General features: G+C 31.0%; 1 protein-coding gene across 9 annotated transcripts in view; it reads right to left on the bottom strand.

The window, feature by feature from the left end:
- LOC118201469 (semaphorin-1A-like) overlaps positions 1-16,630 on the bottom strand; it is a 407,500-nt gene that overhangs the window by 30,185 nt on the left and 360,685 nt on the right. For all 9 annotated transcript variants that reach the window (XM_085819221.1, XM_085819222.1, XM_085819220.1 and 6 more), the window contains 4 exons: positions 8,654-8,801; positions 8,364-8,485; positions 5,824-5,906; positions 4,319-4,541 (listed from right to left, as the gene is read on the bottom strand). In XM_085819221.1, coding sequence (XP_085675347.1) covers positions 4,319-4,541; positions 5,824-5,906; positions 8,364-8,485; positions 8,654-8,801 — 576 coding nt within the window. The remainder of the gene's footprint in view (positions 1-4,318; positions 4,542-5,823; positions 5,907-8,363; positions 8,486-8,653; positions 8,802-16,630) is intronic.

Raw genomic sequence — 16,630 nt, 5'->3', positions numbered from 1 at the left:
GTAGAATGCTAAAATGCCGATCCACAATGAATACGAAATTTTGCAGTCAAAGTAGATTTAATCAAATTATTATTTCAGTAAACATGTTGAAGCCACAATCAAGTTGCACATTAATCGTGCTTATACCGAGAATGTTCACATTTTAGATGAATTTGCAGTAAGAAAGAAGGAGTAGACAGATAGCAGTCCAGCCAGGCCAAAGCGTACAAAGCAAGTGCATTATGTTCAGGGTGAAATCTTAATTCAGACCGAGCTAGTTTTGGTTCTCAATGCATTTTGATTGGATAGTTAATACTTCTGTAAAATTATTATTGGCTGTTTGAATTTTAGTTCCGTTTACATCATCATAATTATGTAAGAATCATATGACATAGATTAGTTTCAAAATGACGCAGTGCAAATAGAGGTTACTATTTTTAGAATTGAGTAGGTAAATTTACGTTGCTAATTTAATCTTTTACATATTCTTTAGTATTCTACGATATTAAAATTCTCACTGTTCATTACGAATTATATTAAATCATACATTTTTATTTCAATTATGAATCACTAACAAATTACTTTGAAATTTATATCATAAGATACAATAATCACATTATACAGCTATCGTGGAATATAAATTACAGTGAAACCTCTCTGCAAGGATTATCAATGGTTCTAGGCACTTTTGATCTTCTACGGAGAAGTAACGCTTATGCGTATTTATGTTTTTAGAGATATAATCTATATTTTCAAAGGCAGACTTCACTATAATATAATTACACAAAATACATATGAAAAATGTAAGTTATTTTGTAATCTGTATTCACTTTCTTAAATTTAATGGCTGATTTGATACACTATATTAACAGAACTCAGCTTTTTTTAAATTATGAAAAACAGCAACCTTATTGTGGCATAGATTCTGAATAAAAGCTTATTGACTTTGGTAATCACACACAGTTCTTCGGTGGAGAAGGAAAAAAACTGCCCCAAACCAAAGTAGTTCAACTGGTATTTCTGTGAAATTTCTTTTAGTTTCATTTGCTTGCCTCTTTCAGCAATTTTGTTTTTGGCAAAATATTTTTTGCATTTGAAGAGGAGGGAAGTGTCAGATCTTTCTTAAAATTGATAAGAATGTTATTCAAAATCTATGCCAAAATATGTTTGCTGGTTTGCCCAATTTTAAATTAAATTTTGTAGTGTTTCTTTGCCAATTCTGAGCTTTTGCCACCAACCAGCACTTTTGAGAAATTTCTTTTAGCTTTGATCATTTGCTTCCTTCAGTGATTTTCTTTTTTGGCAATTTGTTCTTCCTCCTGAAGAAGACAAATCTGACTCTGACTGCCCTTAAAATTTAAAGAATTTTATCCAAAGATCTATATCAAAATAAATTCGCTTTTAGCCTTAATTTAAATTTGGCACGTTTTTCTTCATTCTTTCATTCTTCATGAATTTGAGAATTCAGTATATAGTGTGTTATTCAGATTATTTACATATACTTTGACTAAAGATTTAATCACATGTAAAAAGAACTCAGTATATATGCTATTCAGATTACAGATTATTTATACATGCTTTAACTAAAGCCAGACTAAGTGACAAAAAAAAAAAAAAAAAAAAAAAAAAAAAAAAATGTCAGTCAGTTTTACTAATGCCTGATTATACATTACTTCAGGCTTTGGCCAAACACTTCTAAATTTCTTCTAGAGACATTGGCCAAAGTTAAAAATTACTTCACTTTTAAAAATGTTTCATGAAACTTGTGTTTTTGATGGATGAAAAATAAAATTAAATTGTGTAATGCTTAAATGCCACATTATTGTAAGCACTATAAGTATTACATAATTAAAAATCTCTATGATATTTCCTTTGCACAACAAAAATACAATAATAATAAATAAATAAGGCAATAAAAATTTTTATAGATGCAAAAGTCATTGAAAATGGATGAACATATCACAGCCTCAATACTGTTACATGCTTCTGACATTAAAAATGGCCTTTAAGGAGTGTTTTCTAAGGATTTGGAGCATTATGCTAATTGTGTTGCTATGTACTCACCATTCACTTGCTTTCACAGCTGTTCCCACTGTAACAAACATTGCACTGTCCTATATTAGTGGCTGTTTTTGCTATCAATGGGGCCAATGTTGTCCTTTGGTTTAATTTTAACAATCTAACTAATTTACTGCACTAAACTATAATGGCGATTCATGAATTGGCCATGAATACCACATAGGTCACCTGTAATAAGCCTGCAGTTCATTGGCTTTGATAGACCCTTTCTTTTTTAAAAATACATTTAGTCTCCCATAAAAGTGACTTATGAATAAACCTAGAAGTGGTGATGAAAGCCCAAAGTAATGATTACATTGTTGTATATTTTGGGTTTGGCATGACTGACTGGGTTAATTCATGAAGATGCCAACTTTGGGTTTTGACAGTACATAACATATATATAAGGAGGTGCATACTGTATCTACCAATGAGTTTGCAATTCTGCCAGAATACACATGCTAATATAAGATATACTTATATCCATGAAGAAATTGGAATATGGCATTAGTATACCGTGGTCAATTCAGTTGTACAGTCAAAAGTCATTAATCCGGCGTCGGGACTTCATCGATTCCGGATTATAGATCATCAGTTTAAATCTGGTAAGATGGCATGCAGAAATTATAAAATTAAAAATATGAAACCATAATTTATGAAATAAAGAACAATTATGATGATCTAAAGGGTAACAAAATTTACAAAAAAAAAAAAAAAAAAAAAAAAAAAAAGAGCTTAATATTTATTTGTTTACTTTATTAAACATTTCTTTCAATGTAAGTTGTTTTTAAGTTGCTTCGTTTTATGTGATGATACTTTCTTTTTATTCTATAAACAGACATAATTTCTTGTTCAGTTACAAAGTTCCACTGTTCAAGTACTATAATTGCTGTGTTGAGAATACCGACTAATTTCTCAATAGAAATTTTTTAGTTTTCAATAACCTCTTTGCCATTTTTTTCACTATCGGAAGCAAATTATAATGACAAGGAATTTGATCTAAATCATATCAAAGACGGAGTACATTGAGATGAAATACTACATTTAGTAAGGAATTATAAGCCAAATAAAAACATCTGCCCTGAAGATAAGGATAGTGCTGACAGATAAACTTCCAATTTATTGCTCTGCCCCCTTCGCGCGGCAGAGCAGCGTGAAATTGATAAACAGATTTCGGAATGGTTAGATAAACAAAGGATTATGCCTTTATCCATTTTTTGCAGCAATTCCACTTTTTGTTTAATGGACTTCGAAACATACTTTCGCTTTGTAGATCCTTTACATATTAGTAAATATATATCAGAAATTCTATTTGACATAATCGAAAGTTCAAGCTTACTGTTATAAAATTGCTCTAACAGTCTGCAAAAAATAATAAACCGGATCCAATTCGAAGATTAAGGAACAAAGCAATCTGCAACATTAACTGAATTAGATAATTTTAACTTAGCTTATACCGTCATTTATACATTAAACGCGCATGCGTAAACGTATTATGCGCATACGCAAACGCATATTCGCAGCCGTAAAGGTCTTACGCGCATGCATCAACGCGACGCATGCGCAGAAAGTTTGTAGCTTTGAGGTCCGGATTATAGATCATTGTGGATTATGGGTGTCCGAATTAACGACTTTTGATTGTATATGGTAATGGCACAAGCCTGTAGTTAAAATAAACTATGCTGCCAGCACTCAGTGGTTACTGCAGAGGAACGATGACCATCCCCAGAATTGTGGGCAAGACAGTTGATAGATACAACCTGGCTCTAATATGAATATGCAATGGGCAAGCATGGCTGTACTCCCCAATTATTAAGTTTCTCACTTTGGCAATTTGACTTGGCCATCCAACTATGAAGATCTGACAACTCCAGACTAATTCAGGTCTTTGAAGGTTACCTGAAGCAGATAATCTATGCATATCAATTGTTGATGACTTGAAATTGAAAACTGTCATTAGCCATGCAGTTCATGCTTTTCTACAAGACATGCCAAGATACAATATGCTTTTCGGTACTGTTTCAATTAATGCATCCAAACAGAAGCTGATTTAGAAGACATTAATTTCAAGGTTCACTGATGTCAGTATTATTTGTATAATGTTTTGCATGAAATGTCTATGAGTACACAGTCATTTCAAAGCTGTATAAGTTAATAGATATATGGGTCACCCTGTATATGTAGTTATTATTTTTAAGAAGTTGCCGCAGAATGTAAAAACAATTCCAAAAATGAATAGATTTTATGTAAATACTAACATGGAAAAGATAAGTTCATATACCTGCAAGTTTTGGCATAATGATCACAGCTATATAATGGGACTGTTTTGATTTCTTCACGAGATACAACAACAAGCTTTGCTTCATAAGGTGTATGATAAACCATAAGATTTGCAATTGGCATTTGATGTTGGAAAACTTGATATTCTTCAATCACAACAGGAATAACTTTTCCAGTGGAAGAATCACTTCCTGCATTTATACATTTCAGCACTTTTCCATTATCTAAAAATAAAGCAGTTTAAAATTTAATATAAAAAATTAATTAGCAAAGATAATAATTAATAAAAGAAAATAATACAGTAGGATTCAGATAATCCATGATAAGTTTTGGACATAAACAAACAAATTTTCTGTTTTCAGAAAATTCTCAATGACAATTTTTTATACGTATAACTTTTTAACAAAAATACACTTACATACAATTTATAATACATTTTGACTGAAGTTATTTGGCATTTTCTGCACTTGTCTCAGTAATATTTTTTTACAGTAAATATGAATCATGAATCTGAATTTTTTTGCTTTAGACAGATATCTATGTGTGTATCTATTTTGCTGTTGTTTAATATTAATTTTGAATTTATGCGGTTAACATGAGTAAACAAATCACTCATACATAGTTTTTTAGATGTTCATGTCTACTTAACTTTGTAACAAGATTATTTACATTCTCAGAAGCATGTATGCATGTTTACATCAGCAAAGAATAGGAATAATTCCTAGCAAATACAATTTGTGAAGTTTTTTCTGACATTAAAAATGAGAAATATGACAATGAACAGAGGTTAAAAAGTAGGTGGTGTATTTAATTATGGCAAAGCACACTAGGGCTATCTGCCTAAGAGGAGGGATGCCTTCGTGAAGGACTTTCTAAGAGAAACTTGCTCGTATACACGTTACACATGGGGAAAACCATGAAAACACCCATGCAGCCAGCCCGTTTACGGGATTCGAACCTCGGACCGAACTACCAGTGTTCAGCGACTTTACCGCTCGGCCGCTGGTGGGCGGTTAAAAAGTAGGGAAACAAATATTTAATAAATCAGCAAAACATAATAGCAGAAATAGTATTTTAATTTTGGAAACAAATACAGTTGAAGTTTTTGCAAAGAGCTTTTTCCCTCCTGTTTAAGAGCTTCTTCCAAAAGTAATTTTTTACATTTTATTTATTTATTTATTTTAGCCAAAAGATGTTTGCTATTGAAAAAGGGGACATGTGTCTGATCATCCTCAAAATTTATGTTGAAATAAAGTTACTGTTTTGTCCAATCCCCCCCAACACCCCAAATTCCTTATTTTATCTCTTTACTAAGTCTTGTCTTACTAAGAAAAGATTTATTCGTGAAAAAACAATGGACGGAAAATAATGCTAACACTCAAATAGACATCCAAATCATCATCAGAAAACTTTAGATGCAACATATGTTGTATTATGAGCATATCTTGTTATGAAGAAAAACTGCTTTTACTTCAAAGTATAACTTTAGACACAGAGATTACATACCAGTACCCACATACAGAACATCATAATGCTTTCCATCTGCTGTTTCTATTTGAGGATCAACAGCAATTTGTGTGAAACGGTACCTGGAATAACAAAATAGTGTTAAGTTTGCATAGTATTTGAGTTAATATAAAAATAACATAAAAAGGCTTACTATAAAATGTTAGATGGAGGCCTCCCTTCACAAACTATCACAACAATTTGAATAAAGACATCACAAAAATATATAATATTCCTTTGGATGTAATACTAACTCTTGCAGCCTCTCATCTTTAATGCATAAGGATAGCACTGGCTTAAAATCCAATAACAGACCTCCAGCATAATAACTGACATTTGATCTTAATTTAACCCGTAAATAAGTGAAGGGGGTAGAGAACAATATATAAACAGATTTAATATTAACACAAGCACAGAATTGAAAAAAAAAATTAATTTCAAAGTTTGCTCTAATAATATGGATATTACATTACATGAGTTTTATGAACTTTATTTTTCTCCCTTTTTTCTTTTAATTGTGAACAGAGTGCTACAAATCTGGAATGCAGATTGTGGAGCACTTTGTGAATGATTCTGAATCTTAAAATAACTTTACATTTAATTACAGAAATACCAGCATATGAACTGGTCGCTTAGTACACAGAACCCAAAATATGTATTTAGTACACAATAATGTATAAAAAGATTTTATATAAACAATAAACTGTGGTGAATAACCAGTGTATATTTCAATGAAAACAAAATTATGTTGCTTTACTTTCATAACTAACATTCAGTAAAATTAATTTAATTCAGTCTTCTTATACAAGGAAATCAAATCCAGATGATGCAAATAATGCTTGGTTGATTAACTGCAGTACAAATTCAGATTCCTCAGAACAGTGATTCCGGATTTTGAAATTTTCTGGATTTTGGATCATCAGTTTGATTTTAGTGAGATGACATACAAAAATGGTAAAATTAAAATGTGAAATAGTTGTTGATGAAATAATGAAGCATTATAATCTTAAAGAAACCAAAATTCACTAAAGAGTTTTAAATTTGTTTGTTTGTTTCATTAGCCATTTCTGTCAATGTACGCTTTTTGGTTTTTTGGGGGGCTAATACTTTCTCTTTAACTTTATAGATAGACATAATTTCATGTTCAGCTGTCAATTTCACTGTTTAAGTCCTATAACTGCCATGCTGAGAACTCCCACTAAACTGTCAATCGAAATCTTTTAATTCTTAGAAACCTCTTTGTCACTTTCTTCACTATTGGTGGTAAAATTTTCTGGATTTAAAACCATACTACTGATTTCGATAATCATTAGTTAATTATGGAAAAGATGTTGCAATGGAAATCTTGTGTTCTTCATGATTCTCATCATCATCTTCTATTATCGCCTCTTCACATTTCTCCAAAAATTTCATTAATTGGAAAATTTCGCTTCTATAAAGTTAAAAATCTACACCAATATAAAACTGTTGTTTGCTCGTATTTTTAAAACTGAACTTTCGTAAGCCTGAATTGGGTCAATGCCCTTTTCGCTCACCAAGACTGCTATGAAAGGAAAAGTACCAAATAGGCTTTAGGTTTGCAGATTGTGCTTCAACTTCAAAATTAGAAAACACTTTTCAATGTAATCGAAAATTAAAACTTTAATTTTTCTGCTGGATAGCTGCAATAATAATAGGCTGCATCAAATGAGAAAGTTAAGGAACAGCACAGTTTGCTACATTAACTTCAGTTCTTTGGAATCTAATTCTTTCTCCAGACGGTATGTCAAAAAAAGAGCAATTTTTATATTAACTGATGTTCTTTGGAATCTAATTCTTTCTCCCTATCCTGCTGCTATGTCAACAAAAGAAAACTAGTATGAGTATCACCCCACTCCAAATAAGTATGTTAATCCATTTCTCTACAGCCATTCAAGGCTTGAATGCACAGTCATGGCTAATATTAATCAATATATTGTCATAGTCCACATTGTGATTCCCAAGACAGTAGATGTTTAAAGAGACATATAGAAATTATAGTTTGTCATGAGATAAATAACTTACATGTCTTTTTTTCTATAATTTTCATTTCTAAAAATTATAATACAGGGAAAAAAAAAAAAAAAGAGATATAAAAGTTTAATTATAATACAGAAAAAAAGGGGCGTTTAGTTTCCGAAAATATCCCTTTTTTTTTTTTTTTTTTCTTTTTCTTTTTCAGTATTATAATTTTCAGTCCTAGAGTTAGAAAAAGAAATTACTGATAAGTTTCAGAAGTCTGGATATTAGAAATTATTTCAGATACTGGACATTTGGATTCAGACTTTGTACTGTATATACAAAAGAGAAATGCATTAATGGAGGATTTTATTAAAGAAACTTATTTCATTTATATTATAAAAGGACAAAATCATGAAAACACAGTTGATTGTGCAACTTGAGATTGATCCTGGGTTCACATTGGGAGCACTAATAATTACATTATCATAACAAAATTCAGTACTTCCCAAATTATCAAGAATTTAAATTAAAGTACTTCCCCCCCCAAAAAAAAAACTTACTGAAATACTGTGTGTAAAACAACAGGATGATTCCAGAATGATGGGACAGCCCTGTCCATTAGACTATTAACCTCAATGAAATTGACTGTCACCTCTGGCAATGTTCTTGAGTCATTCACACACTGAAAAACGTCAAATATCAAGTTATATGTAAAAAATCTTAATGCACATAATAGTTTTAATAGTTTTAGTAAGTAGTACTTAATTATTTTAAAGTAACTCAATTTTCATTGCTATCATCAGCAAGATATACAAAGAAAAACACTGATTAAAATGCAGCAACATTATACCTGTCCAGGACGAGGCTCAGGTACTTTGGTACTTGCTACAGGAAGCCAATTGGAATTGATGTCATCTTGACCTTTAAAAGGTCCATTAAAAGCATGAAGAACATCTTCTAAACTGAAGGCACATACAGCTGAGCCACTGATGCTATTTCTGCAAACAGTATATTATCATGTCATGATTGCATATCCAGTACACACGTTATAATTAAAAACATTACAGGCTATAACACAGCATCCATAAGTAATTTTTCTCATCCATATATAATATTCTATATTATACAACATATTAAACTATAGATATAATGCCTGTAATACAAATTCAAAGTACAATAAAAGTTTGATTATCCAGAAAGCTCAAGAAAATAGCAGATGCAACTTAAGTGAAATTCTACATAACTGAGTATAAACAAAAAATGCAATTCATAGCAGAAAAGCCAACTGAATAGAAAAAGAAATTTCTGGTCTAAGATTTTTAAAAGAACTTATTTTTTATCAGCTTGAATAGAGAAACCATACATTTATTATACAAGATTTTTTTGGAGGGGGGTGACATTTCCAGATATAAAATCCAGTGCATTTTTGAAGGGTCTTAAGCATATGAAAGTAAAGCCTCTTATCCAATTATGGAATCCTACCATACTTGCACCAATCCTTTTGGCAGAAGTCTAAAAGAACTGATTGCTGTTTATTTAGTTAGAAAATCAAGAGATTAAAGTTACGGACATTGCATATTAAACTGCTTGCCTTGATTTTTCAGAATGCATTGCTGTATTTTCAAATAAAAGTCACCTTTCATGTTCCTTTAAGTTTTTCTTGATCTTGATCCAATAATTTTATAAATACTCTTCTGCAGGTTGTGCTGTTTAAAGTATGTCTCCAATTTTATCCATTTTTATCTCCTCCCTACCTATATGCATAAGTAAGAGAAGTAACATCTTCAATCCAAAAATTTGATAGTGAGTTTTCAGTAAATAAACATGAACTAGACTCCTCACAGCACATTATTTTTACAATGTCTGTCTGACTGCAGGTGATGAATTTTTTTTTTTTTTTTTTTTTTTGTCCAGGATATCTCTTATATGAAACTTCCAAAAATTTCTATTTCCTGTTTGTTCTTCAAGCTTTCTACATTCATATAAAACTTTCATTAGATTCTCGGTAAAACTAGAAATGATACTTTATATGAACCCCATAGCAATCTTTAATGGACAACCAGAAATGGTACATTACTTGAAGCCCATAAAGATTTTTAATAAAAAATTATCTTAAATTATAATTTAAAACTTTTCAGTTTAGAATTTGATACTTTTTATATCAATGGGAATAACATATTAGACTTTAGCTAAAACTGATAAACCAGAATGATACTTTACTTGAAGCTCTCAACAGACTTTCATAAAAAAGTTCATTATAAGATAATCCAAAACTTCTCAAATTTAGTATTTAAAATAAGTATATGATTGAAAATAATACATTACATTTATAAGCACTAAATATATTCTTGGAATTATTCTAAATGCATCAAGAATAAGGTTATTATGAAGACAAGTTTTCATTACGCAGCAATTAAATGTATTAGCCTTAAATCATCAATTTTATGTCACATTATAAGGTATTTTCTTCTTCCTTACAGGATGCCTCCATGGTGTAATGGTAGCACACTCGGCACATATTTAAGAGGTTCAGGTTCAAGTCCTGGCGTGGCGATTGCTGCCAATTAGGATTTGGCCCTAATACCCAGTCACACTTTAAAAAGGGAGGCGGTTACATACAGCATTTTCTCCCTTCTCCCAAAATGCCTTTGTGGTGTAATAAGAAGCACATTAGACGTGTATCTGAGAGGTCCAGGTTCGAGTCCCAGCAATGGTATAGCTCATTTTTCATGTCTCTTGCTTCAAATTAACCTAATGACTTTATAGCATCACTTTTCAAATAAAAGGATGCTTCCACTAAATGTTATTGCTATCTATTATTTTAAGAAATAATAGTGAATATAAAAAAAATCTACTAGGAATTCTTAACATATGCTCATTTTAGTTTTTGTGATTTTGTTGTTGAATTTTATGTGGTGTAAATGTGAAGAAAGTGATGTTTGATAAAAACACTAAAATAAAAGAGTTGGTCATCTTATTAGTAAAACTGAGCATTGATATCATAAACTGAGAAAAGATGGAAAAAGAAATGTATGGTAGTATTTAACACTTTATCAAGAATTTTAAAAGATATGCTGCTTTAAAAATTTTTTACACTATTAAGTTATTAATTTGTGAATTCGAAACACTGTATGATGACTTTATAAGGGATGCATACACTGTTCCTGCAGTGCTCTGCTGTTCTGGAACACCATAATGTATGGACTGTTCAGGAAAGAGGGTTCAAATGGTGTAAGAATGTTATGTTATGCTGATGACATTTTATACTGATTTGAGAAAACTCTCTGGAGAAATTAGAGAAATTGTTTTCATTTAGAAGATAGAAGATTCTTAGATTACTGTAGAAGATCTAAAAATGTGGACTGAAAAAGAAAAAAAAAAAAAAAAGATTAAATTTGCAAAACAATAATTTCTTGTTTTACTCTTAGGGTGGGGGGAAAAAAAACTAGACCACCACAACTAAAACATGAAGGTGTTAAAATGAAATGTGTTGAAAACCTTAAATATCTTGGTTTCTTCTTATTATTATTATTGTAAACTGAATTTTGAAGAACATTTTAATAATATTTATAAAAGAACTAACTCTATTCTGATGTACTGTACAAGAAATTTCTCATCTGAGCCATTAGCACTGAAATGCAACATTATTGGATTAATTTACAAAACAGTTGTTGCTCCCATTATATTATACCATGCTGCAGCTTGGGGTTCGAGGGCAACAGACCTGCAGAAAATCAGAAATAAATTTCATACAATATAATAACACTGGCTGCTGCTTCTGACCAGATGCTTTAAAAACAGTCTCAATGGAAGTCATTTGCATATTGACCAGTATGCTGCTCCTTTTGATATTTTATTCTTTTTATTATAATAAATTTAAATTACATTCACAAAATGTTGATTTTATTACATATGGAGGTTTTACTGCATATAATACACGTTTTTCTGCCTTTAACAATATTAACAGTATACATCCTGAATTAAGAAAAATCAGTGGTATATCAGAGACCACATGTTTGCATAGGAGAACTGGATATATTACTGACAGTTTGGGTTATGACAATAGAACCGGTGCAGCATATGTGGTTTACTTGTTTGGTATAGAAATAGACTACGGTAAAATTAGACTTGAACCTTACAATTTGTTTTTTCCAGACAAAGTGGTTGCTATTGTATTTGCCCTTAAAATGGATTGATGTAAACATGATGGTAAAAACATATATTAATATATACAGTACAATTCAAACACCCTTCTTACGATCAACTAAAAATACCTAGCATTTTAAAAAAATATCAACACTTGCTTCCTGACCAACAACTACAAATTAAGCCCTGCTTTAAATTGGAAAAGAACTTAGGTCAACTCGTTATCAACCACCACAAGATACAAGAAAATAGCATGTGTAATTGCCAACTACCTCTTTACCAAAAATATGTCGATCCTTTCCACAGGAGATCTTAACATCATTGAAGATTTAGAATTGCGAGCCCTTTTACAACTTGGAACCAAATTTCGTCCTACTTTCAGTATCAATAAACATTTTTGCCTCAAACAATTCAATCAAGATCTTGATAAATTTATCATCTTAGTTAGTAATAAATCCAATTTACCTACTACTACTTTTCTTGAATGGAAAGCTGCACTGATTAAAGAATTTCAACATTTACTTTTCAAGACGCCTTCTTTCAACTCTTTACACAATAAGAAACGACTCTATGATCTAATCAAAAAACAACAAGATAATTTTATCATTACAAAAATTGTCAAAGCTAGCAACAATTTTAGAGTTATTTGAAAAAGGTTTTACTTCGACCTTCTGCACAAAGAACTAAATAGTAATGGCACTTACCAAAAAAATTACTACCAACACCAAAATTCTTATCAATAAATTTAACGCACTACATAAAAGACTTAAGATACATCCCCGGAACTATAATAACAGATTTGCTAATCTCTATGCGCTTCCAAAATTTCATAAGTCTCCTATTAAATTCAGGTTCATAGCCAATAGTACCAAAAGTTATCTTAAAGAAATAGATTATCTTTTTGCAAAAAAACTTCATTTAATACGTGACTTGATTAATAACTATGATTTTCAGGATCTGCATTGCAACTGGATGATTTCAAGTAATGAACTCGTGATTAAGACAATTAATTCACTCAAACAGACCATATACAATGCTATGATTTCAAGAACCTTTATACTACCTTACCACTTGAAGAAATCTATACCAGCTTACTTGCTCTACCAGATATAATTCTACAGATTTCGACAATAATTGATAACGAAAAATGGCAACTTTATCTTTCGAGCGTGCTTTTCAATAATAATTTCATTGAAATTCATTTCAATGAAATTTTCAATAATAATTTTATTGTCTTTAACAATAGCATCTTCAAACAAATTTAAGGAATCCCAATGGGGGGGGAATTTTTCGAGCGCTGTGTGTGAATTATTCCTTTTCACAAAAGAATTGACCTTTGTCCGTTCACTAAACAAAGAAGAACATCCCAATGGGGGGGGGAATTTTTCGAGCGCTGTGTGTGAATTATTCCTTTTCACAAAAGAATTGACCTTTGTCCGTTCACTAAACAAAGAAGAACATAAATTTTACCAACACATATATCGTTACATTGATGATATCATAGCCTTTAACAACCATAACAAAATAGAAGCTGCTAATATCTACCCAACTTGCTTAAAACTAAATAATACAAATACAGCTCAAAATAATGTAGTATACCTTGACCTAAATATTATTGATTACAATTTTATTAAAATCTACGACAAGAGGAGAGAATTCACTTTTTCTACACTAAAGTTAAAAAACTGGAATTCTAATATTTTCAAAAGAATCATCATTAACACAATTTTTTCACAGCTACTTAGAATAAAAAGAATATGTAATACTACAGAACACTTACAAGAAGAAATACAGTAAGACTCTGTTTAACGCGGGGGATACGTTCCATCGAAGTAGAGCGTAATGCGAAACAGCGCTAAGCGAGGCTATCTTAACATGTAAATAATGGGGTTAGGGGAAGACGGATAAAAAATGGTTAGGCATTAAATTTAATAATGTTTTTTCTAATAAAAATAAAATCAAACATTTATTTCTTACAAAAATAAAAACAATATAAACGCATATACATTTAAAAACAAATAAAATTCTCAGTCAGATCATTCAGTCTATTCTGGGTTTCCAATTTTCTGCCTTTTTGTCAAGAAGGCATTATGATAGATTGGCTTAATGGCATATTGCGTTCAATTTCGTCGTCAATCCATATAGACAGTCGTTTTCCCATTTCCTCTATGATGTTATTTCTAGAACAGGTAATTCTAGTTGCAGAGCTTGACGTAGTTGCAGTTGCCGATGACAGTATTTTTTCTTTATTCTTAAGAATTGTCCTTATTGTTGAAGTTGCCAAAATCAATGCAGCACTAATTTGAGATTGACGTTCACCAGAATCTAATCTTCTAATCACTTGCATTTGAGTTTCCAGTGAAATGCTTTTTCTGGTTGCTTTCTTTTCTTGTTTTTTATTATCACCCATGATAAAAACTAAAGATCATAATATTTGTCACTGTATTAATCGTTATAGTATTATACAAATTTAAACTTACAATAATGTCAACAAATGTTTCAAATGATAAAAATGCGTCCACAAAGCAAGAAACACAACTACACTGTTTCGGATATGTTATTTGGAAACCTAGCGCTGCGCACAATTTCGGAGAATCCCCGGGTTGAAATAAAAGAGCGCTAAACCGAAACAGCGCTAAACGAAACAGCATTAAGCGTGGTCTTACTGTACTATACTTCGTCACAATTTTGAAAAATAACCAAATTCCTCATAAAATAATTAAAAATACATTAAAAAAAGCTGGCATTAGCCTTACCAATTTTTAGATAATTTGTTTTGGATAATGAAATTTTATGCTTAAAGCCCAATGGGACGATATAAAGTGGATAGCTGATTCAGATAATCTAATGTAAAAATTGTATAAATGTACAGATTATTCTCCTAAATACATTTTCTTTCCTCCAAAGATTTTGACACTATACTTTAATACCATTATTTAATAGTTTTAAATTACTTAGAAGGCCAAACTCTACTATTATTAACAAATCGGGCCTTTGCATTTTTCATAGTAGCTTGACCGCCATCTAGCTTGAAGAATGACGACTTTTATTAACAAATGACTTTTTTCCAATTTACTCTTTATTTTGTGGCCAAAAATGAGTAATTTTAGCTGAATTAGCCATTTTCACTTATTTTTAGCAGTTTTGTTCTTCTAACAACTTGACTGACGCCATTTTGAGTTCTTTCTGTGTCTTTTCTCGTTTGTCACACCCTCTATAAAAAAAGAGGGGACAGGAATTCCCACCAAACTACAATCTCAGTCCATTGGCCTATGCAGATTTTCTTGTTTCGCCCACCTACGTCACACGACGAGAAGGAAGGTTGGTTGGACATGGAGGGGTTTTGCACCCTTTTCTAAAAATTTTTCGGATGCAAAGGACGGCACCTCTCAGGTCAGTTTTTTCGTTTCTATTGTCCGTGTTTTTTTTTTTTTTTTTTTTTTTTTTTTGTCCAAATAAGACCCTGCAACGTTTGTTTTCTTGCAAATTTAATTGCTTTTTTATTTGATTATAGCATCATTCTCTTTATAAAAGTTCTATCTTCTTTAAGCTATACAGGACCAGCCCGTACGTTGTTGTAATTTTTTGATTAATAGCAGACCACTATTTATTTTATTTTGATTTTAATTTTACATTGCTCGGAGTTGCAATTACTTTTAATACCCTAATGTGTTTTTCAGCGGACGCGTTGGGAAAAAGGAACAGAGCAGTGAAGCTCCAAAAAAGATTTATTTGGGAATATTCATGTTTTTTTATAAAAAAAAAATTTCGCATTAAATAAGAGCTTTAATGGTCTGTTTCGGCGAAACACGTAATGGCATTTAACCTAGTTCGACACTCAGTTTTTTTTCATTGAAAAGCCAATTGAGGGTACGAGTTTGTTAATTTACCATTTTCCGCTATGTAATTATTGTATTTTTGTTTTGTTGCAATTTATGTTTTCATTTTAATTTTTGCATTTTATGTATTGGCATTTTTTCAGTCCATATATTTTATTATATGTATTAACTTTTCTTATATATATATTTTTTTTTCCGTCAATCTATTTTTATGTGTGTTAACTTTTCACATATCACAACGGTCAGATTAATTTTTTTAGTGCATTAGCATGCCTTCCAACATTAATTTTGTCAGTGTTTTCAGTTTTTTCCAGACAAAAAATTTCTTCTTAGTTTATATTTTAGTAATACAGCGTTGAAATATTTCGTGGAACTACAGCTCCTGGTAACTTTTTAACAAGATCGCTGCAATGTTTCTACCTACTACTATTATTATTATATATATATATGTATGTACAGACTCATTAACTGGTTTGGAAGCACTACCAGATGCTAACATTTTACTTTGGTCTCATATATAAAAGATCTCCTTGTAAAAGTAAAGATAATACATGAAGTGAAAATGAAATGGCTGAAAGCCCATAATTGGTGTTATAGGCAATGAGAGGGCTGACATACTGGCTAAACAGCCTGCTGTGGATATTGTTGGGGATGTAATCTATATCCAGGCATAAAAAATAATTGTTACTGATAAAATGAAGGATGTCTATTATGATCACTGAAAACAGAAATGGAACATTTCAGGAAAAAGGAAGGATTATTTGTTCAATTTTGAAGTTTCTAAAAATATGAGAATGATATGCGATTTTGATTACAATCAAGTAATTACTGGACATGGGTAC

Source organism: Stegodyphus dumicola, chromosome 6, assembly GCF_044657685.1.
Source record: "Stegodyphus dumicola isolate Sdum_Otavi_A_Nest chromosome 6, ASM4465768v1".
Lineage (NCBI taxonomy): Eukaryota > Metazoa > Arthropoda > Arachnida > Araneae > Eresidae > Stegodyphus > Stegodyphus dumicola.
The sequence above is the reverse complement of the archived record's forward strand: the minus strand, read 5'-3'. Positions and strand labels throughout refer to the sequence as shown.